The sequence below is a fragment of the Leptonychotes weddellii genome, chromosome 1 (assembly GCF_054177405.1).
Source record: "Leptonychotes weddellii isolate Sample4059 chromosome 1, ASM5417740v2, whole genome shotgun sequence".
Taxonomy (NCBI): Eukaryota; Metazoa; Chordata; class Mammalia; order Carnivora; family Phocidae; genus Leptonychotes; species Leptonychotes weddellii.
Window position 1 is genome coordinate 10,190,876 of NC_138369.1, and position 6,611 is coordinate 10,197,486.

At 54.9% G+C, this 6,611-nt stretch overlaps 1 protein-coding gene across 1 annotated transcript in view; it reads left to right on the top strand.

Moving 5' to 3' along the window:
• Nucleotides 1-1,816, top strand: part of MVB12A (multivesicular body subunit 12A) — a 3,553-nt gene extending 1,737 nt beyond the window's left edge. The window contains exons 4-8 of the mRNA XM_081805495.1: nucleotides 187-382; nucleotides 458-564; nucleotides 794-855; nucleotides 1,173-1,229; nucleotides 1,428-1,816. Coding sequence (XP_081661621.1) covers nucleotides 187-382; nucleotides 458-564; nucleotides 794-855; nucleotides 1,173-1,229; nucleotides 1,428-1,490 — 485 coding nt within the window. The 3' untranslated portion in view covers nucleotides 1,491-1,816. The remainder of the gene's footprint in view (nucleotides 1-186; nucleotides 383-457; nucleotides 565-793; nucleotides 856-1,172; nucleotides 1,230-1,427) is intronic.
• The last annotated feature ends 4,795 nt before the right edge of the window (nucleotides 1,817-6,611 follow it).

Sequence of the window (6,611 nt, forward strand, 5' to 3'; positions counted from 1 at the left end):
CTCAGGGACTGTCCTGAGTGCCTTCTGTCACTTCCCTGTGCCTCAATTTCCACAGGTTAAAAACAGGGCTAATTGTATCAGTCTTACAAGGTTCTTGTGAGGAATGAGTTGATGAGTCTGAAGCACACAGTTCTGTGATCGGACCCAGCACTATTAATTCGGATGTTGCTCAGGGCGAGGGCTAAGATAGAAGGCAAATCCCCCAAAGGGCTGGGGTCATCCTCTTGGGCCAGGACCCCTCCCTACTTCTCTTTCCTTCTAGGGACATGGGGGGCTTTGCCATTTGGTGCAAGAAGGCCAAGGCCCCAAGGCCGGTGCCCAAGCCCCGAGCTCTCAGCCAGGACATGCGGGGCCTCTCCCTGGACCCGCATGCCCAGCACAGGTGAGTGCTTAGGCTTGGGAATGGGGCAGCCGTGGGGGGAATTAGGCCTGACCTGCGCTGTCCTGCCTCCACCAGCAAGGGTGGCTTTCCAGAGCGGACCCTGTCCAGGTTAGGCTCTCGGGCGTCTACTCTGCGGAGAAGTGACTCCATCTATGAGGCTTCCAACCTCTACGGCATCTCAGGTGAGTGCCGAGCAAGAAACTGAGGCACTGGGGTGGGGCAAGACTGGCTCAAGGTGGGATAGGCAGGAAGGGGTGGGGCTAGGGTTGGAACCAGGCCTGGGCCTCCCCAATATTTGCAAAGACTGGGGAGAGCCTGGGGTCTGGGGCTGGGCCTCTCTGGTTGGGGTGGACCGCAGGCAGGCCGCAAGCTCCCTGTGTCTCAGCCCCTACCCTTACCTGCTTTCCTTAGCCATGGATGGTGTTCCCTTCACACTGCACCCCCGGTTCGAGGGCAAGAGCTGTGGCCCCCTGGTGAGTCTCTGCTGGGGGAGCCTGGGTCTTTCCCTGCCAGTTGCCTTCCTAGGGGTCAGGATGCAGAGGGTCATCCATGTACCCAGTGCCCCAGCACAGAGGCCCATGTTCCTGGGTTGGAGGAGGCCGGAAGCTGGAGGGTCTTAGTCACAGAATGGGGAATCGGGAGGAACAACTAGATGCTGGTGGCAGGAGGCTGTGGCAGGAAGGATGAAGGGATGTTCAGGCAAATATTGGGGGAGGCCCTCCTTGAGGATGAGGGAATGGAGTTCCAGGTTAGGGTCCCCACCCAAGACTGACCTGCCTCTGCCCACCAGGCCTTCTCTGCCTTTGCCGATCTGACCATCAAGTCGCTGGCAGATATTGAGGAGGAGGTGGGTGCGGGGCCCAGGATGGGGTGCTGGGGGACCCCCACCTTCCTGCTACCCCAGTCTCCCCCAGCCACACCCCATCTCCCAAGGGCTGGAGCTCGCTAAGTCCCTAATTGTCTTCACCCGCTCACCCTTCCTCAGGCACCGCTGTGGCCCCTCACTCACTCTGTGTTCTCCTTGCCCCCAACACTGCCCCCCCAGTATAACTACGGCTTCGTGGTGGAGAAGACAGCAGCTGCACGCCTACCCCCCAGCGTCTCGTAGCTCTTGGTCAGCCCCAGGGAAGAGCCCCCTGCCCGGCACCCCCACCACCCCAGGACTGGCAGCCACCCCATCCTGCAGCATCTTGGGAACCTTGGCAGCGCAGGGCGTTCTAGAGCCTCAGCCACCCAACAGAGCCACAGCCCTGGAGAAGGAGCAGGACCGACCGGTCTGCTTGGTGATGGGGTCTCTCGCCCCCGGGGCCCTGCAGGGCAGGGGTGGGGGCTGGACGGAAACCAGTGCCTTCAAGTCATTTGTGTCAAAACTCTCTGGTGCCTGGAGGCCACGCGGGCGTCCTCCTGGCAATAAACACCACCCCGTGCCCACTGTCTGGAGTCCCGATCCTGGCTGCGGGTCCTCTGTGGCTCGAGGTCTTTGCCACGCACACCCAGCACGAGTCGGGGGCAGATGCCCACCCAGTAAGCAAAATCGGGGAGGGGAGGCAGCACTGCTGCCCCTCCCAGAATATTCCACAGAGGGGGAGACAGGCTCAGTGTGTGACTGAGTGGGCTTGTAGATCACAGAGAAGACCGGGTCTGCCCCTCCATCACTGCTCGTAGCAGGAATAATAGTTTCAGTTACGTTTAGATCCTGGGGAGGGGATCAAATCCCCAACACCTGATGCACAGTATCTCGTTTGGTGTTCCCACACCCCGCTATGAAGCCCTGGTTTTGCGCATCTTACAGATAGGGAAACCGAGGCAGGGGCAGCTGAGGTCACAGCTGAGATGTTCTGTTTTTAAAGATTGTATTTCTTTGGGAGAGAGAGAGCGAGCATGAGCAGGGGGAGGGGCAGAGGGACAAGCACACTTCCCTCTGAGTACGGAGCTGGATGTGGGGCTTGATCCCAGGACCCTGAGATCATGACCTGAGCCGAAGGCAAAAGAAGCTTAACCACCGGAGCCACCCAGGCGCTCCCACAGCTGAGATTTGAATCCAGAGCCTGCTCTCTTCACCTTCAAGCTGTTCTATGTGTCTTTTTGCTCTGCTCTGTGGATACATTCAGTCAATTCTCATTATTCACTGTCCTTACGTTCTATAACGTTGCAGTGAAAACTGAGTCAGGGAATACTGGATTCTGCAGCAAATACAGAAGTAGGTTCCTGCAAGCCTTTGGTCACATTTTTCTCAAGCAATCAATCCGTGACCTTGTTTTGTGTGTGTTTCAAGACACCTTGTTTAATACATACTGCTGATTGGTTAACATTGAACTCCTGACCATCTGAGCTATAACTCATGCCTGAACAAAGCTCATCTAATACACATTTTCTCCAGGGGCACATTCCAGCCTTCTTGCATTCGGGGAGAGGCAACACTAAGCACTATGCTTGGAGACCTTTTTTTTTTTTTTTCATTTACTTGAGAGAGAGAGAGAGCCAGTGAGAGAGACAGCACCAGTGGGGAGAGGGGCAGAGGGAGAGGGAGAAGCAGGCTTCCTGCTGAGCAGGGAGCCCGATGCGAGGCTCGATCCCAGGCCCCTGGGACCATGACCTGAGCCGAAGGCAGACACTTAACCGACTGAGCCACCCAGGCACCCCTGCAGACCTTTTTAAATAGCAAAATTGCCAACAAAAAAGCACAAAAATGTGAAAAATGTGCCACTAGATAGACCATAAAAAGGCCACCTCTTCGCAGCCCAAGCTAAAGCAAGTTGGCGGAGCGTCACCGCATCCCACCTCAACAGGAACCATGTGCCTCGGTGATTCACATTTCCCCCTGCTCTGTGCCTGTCCCTGAATGACCACAAAGTGCTGCAAATACTGGTTTGGGGGTGGCAACTCTTAGCGTGGGACTCACAAATACAGGATCTAAGCATAATGGGGTGGGCCGATTTGTAAATTAACGACCCCAGACTCACACCGTTTTTCTCCCACGCCCGCGCTTCTTCCTTTCCTGCTCTGTCCACGCTGGGTCCCCGTAGCGTCAGGTGGCCCAGGTTCTGCTGCAGTCAGGAACGTCCCCGGATCTCTGTGGCTTAGAAAGACTAAGGCTTCGTTCTCATTCGTACCACGTGCCCACGGCCGGGCAGCAGCAGACTCTGCTGGTCACGGTCTCTGAGACCTGCCCGAAGGTGCTGCCACCGTCTTGGTGCAGCATTGGGGACAGGCTCAGGAAGCTCTTGCCCGGTCAGTGAAATACCCTGGCCTGTAAGTGCCTCGTTGGAGCTCTGCTCACAGATCACTGGCCAGAACGTGCCCCCCCGGGCCCCCGGAAGGGGCGTATGGCCCACCCGGGGACTTGTATCTAACGGCACCGTCCTGGGGGTCTGAGGGGGCAGATCCTGTCCTGCTCTGGGGTCACAGGAAAGCAGAGTGGCCCTGTCCTGGGAGTCTCAGAGGAGAGAGAGCAAGCCATCCTGGAGAGGGGGGACCCGGCGAGGCTGCGCAAAACGTGCCCCCTCCCCCGTATAGCGCAGCTGCCTTGGGAAAACTAGGCCTTTGGTGCTGAGACATCTCCCCACCTCTCCCCTCTCTGGGCACAGCTGCCACCCGCCGGTCCCGCCCAGGCTGCTCTGGCGCCGGCCGTGGAATCTGATCTGGCCGGGAAGCAAAGGCTGTTTGTTCTCCCTGGTCACCCTCTTGGCCACCCTGAAACCAGCTCTGCATCGCTTTCCAGGGCATCCTTTGGGTGACCAGGGGCCCCCAGAGGAGCCGTCCTGGCCCCGGATCTGACTGGACCTGCTGGTATTGCTAGGCCAATGACCCGGCAAAATCCCAACCCTCTGAGCTCCACGGGGCCCGAGGACAGCCTGGGGAAGTGCGGGCTCACCTCGGAGCCCACCCACCCACGCCCGACTTGGGCCACATCAATCCTGACTGCCATGGCTGAGCTTACGCCATCTTGGGCTACACAGGAGGGAGCCAAAGCTTTATCCTTCCTGCCTTTGGCTTGCTCCCACCTGAGACAGGTGTCATAGGGCGAGATGAGGTCCCAGCTCCACCGCTCACTCGCTGGTGACCTTGGAGCAGTGGCTTAACCTCTCTATTCCTCAGTTTCTCCATCTTTACAATGGGTATCTCAATGGGCCTTACCCCAGCGCAGCTCTGAGGGGGAATGCACGCGTCCCTCGACTGCTCTACTGACTTGCAGAAACACTTCCCATCCCTGAAAGGCCTTCCCAGCCGAACGGTTTCTGGAGTGCAAAGTCCAAGCAGGTGCCTGGGGGATGCAACCCCCAGTGGCCTCTGCTAGTGCAAAATCCACACTTCCTGTGTTCAAATGTTGCTGAGTCCAGCTGTGGCCCCTTCTGCTCTCTCCACCCCTCGATCAGAGCACCCACCTGGGCCAGATTCAAACATCCCCTTGCCACCCCCCTTCAAGCCCCCTAAAGCTACTGGGTTCTACCTCATCATTCATCCTGCCTGCTCTTGAACTTGATAGAAGTGTCATGCCCTAACGAGTTCTTTTCTGAGTCTGGCTAATTTTGCTCAATATCATGTCTGTGACATTTATCTAGGGTGTTGCCTGTATGAATAATTCCTTCTTTTTCATTGCTGAATAATTCCTTTCTTTTTCGTTGCTGAGTCCACTGCATGGATATACCAGTCTGTTCACCTGTTCCCCCGCTGCTAAATGTCTCCTGTCCGTGGCCACTGAGCAAAACCACCCTGAGTACTCTTGTACATGTCTTTGGAGGAACACGCACTCATTCCTGTTGTGTAAGTGCCCCGAGTGGAGATTGTGGGTGGTAGGCGAGGCCTATGTTCGGCTTTCACAGATGCAGTTGAGCAGATTTCCAAGGCTGTTGTACCAATTTACCCTCCCACCCACAATGAATGAGAGTTCCAGTGACCCCATGTCTTCACCAACACTCGGCATTGTCAGTTGTGTTAATTTTGGCCATTTGTCTTGCCAGAGCTTGAATTCCTTAGCTGTTCTGCACACTCTTGCCGGCTTAGAGATCCTAACTGAAAACAGCTGATTTGTGCTGTATGGAAAACACCCCTTTCTCATCTTGCTTATCCACCTGCCCTTTTTACTTGTCTTTGAACAGAGCCTGAAGAGAATTTATGAGATGTGAGGTAGCCTCTGAGATGGTCCCCAAAGACCATGGTGTTCTGGTGTTCAGGCCTCTGTAATCCCCTCCCTTGGGTATGGGCTGGACCTGATGACTCACTTCTAACCAACTGAATACAGCAAGGGTGATGGGGTGTCACTTCCATGATTAGGTTCTAAAAGACAGTGACTTCTGACTGGTTGCAGGCTCTCTTGCTGGCTTTGCTAAAGCACACTGGCCTATAAAGAGGCCCATGTGTCACGGAACTGAGGGCAGCCTCTTACCAACATCCAGAAAGGAACCCTCAGTTCCACAGCTTGTAGGGAATGGATGGACTCCTGCCAACAACGATGAAGTGAGCTTGGAAGGAGATCCCGCCCCCGTCGAACCCGGATTGCAGTCTGAAGGGGAGGACTCAGTTGAGCCATGCCCACATTCCTGACCCACAGAAACTGTCAGATAATAAATGGGTGTTGTTTTGAGCGGCTAACTTTGGGGGATGATTTATTATGCAGCAAGAGCGAACAGTTACAAACGCAAAGGATATTGAAGTCAGGGAAAGAAAACGTGCTGATTTTCAGGTAGTATTTATGTGATTCTTGCTCCATTTATCCTAATCAACTCAGTTTTGCATCTCAGGTCTTCTTCTGAGCCTAAGGTCGAATTTGCACTGTACCTAGAACCGTCCTGAGATGGAGGGCTCATGAGGTCCTTTCAAAATTCTTATTTCATCTGAAATATGTTTTAAAGTATGTTCATGAAGTGTTTTCTGGGGTGTGTATGGGGGGGGAATATGCCCCTTGTTGTGCTGAGCAATTTCCTTCAAGGTGGCATCTGGCCTTCCATTCCAAATGTCACCAGCACAGAGGACCCCAGCTCCACTCTGCCACTTTCAGTAGATTGCATGCGTAGAACTAAAGAAGAGAGATGGGTTGTATCAAGGGGACAACAACAGCGATGCTTGTGTGAGTTAGGCAGGGTATTTGGCCCATGGTGGGCTCCCAAAACTCCATAGTTCTTCTCAACCGGAAATAGTGTGGTTAAGTGCTTTCAGTATCCCCCACTGTACCTGCTGTTGAAAAATGCTTACACAGCTGGAGCAGATGTTCTCTGTGCCTCACTCCCAT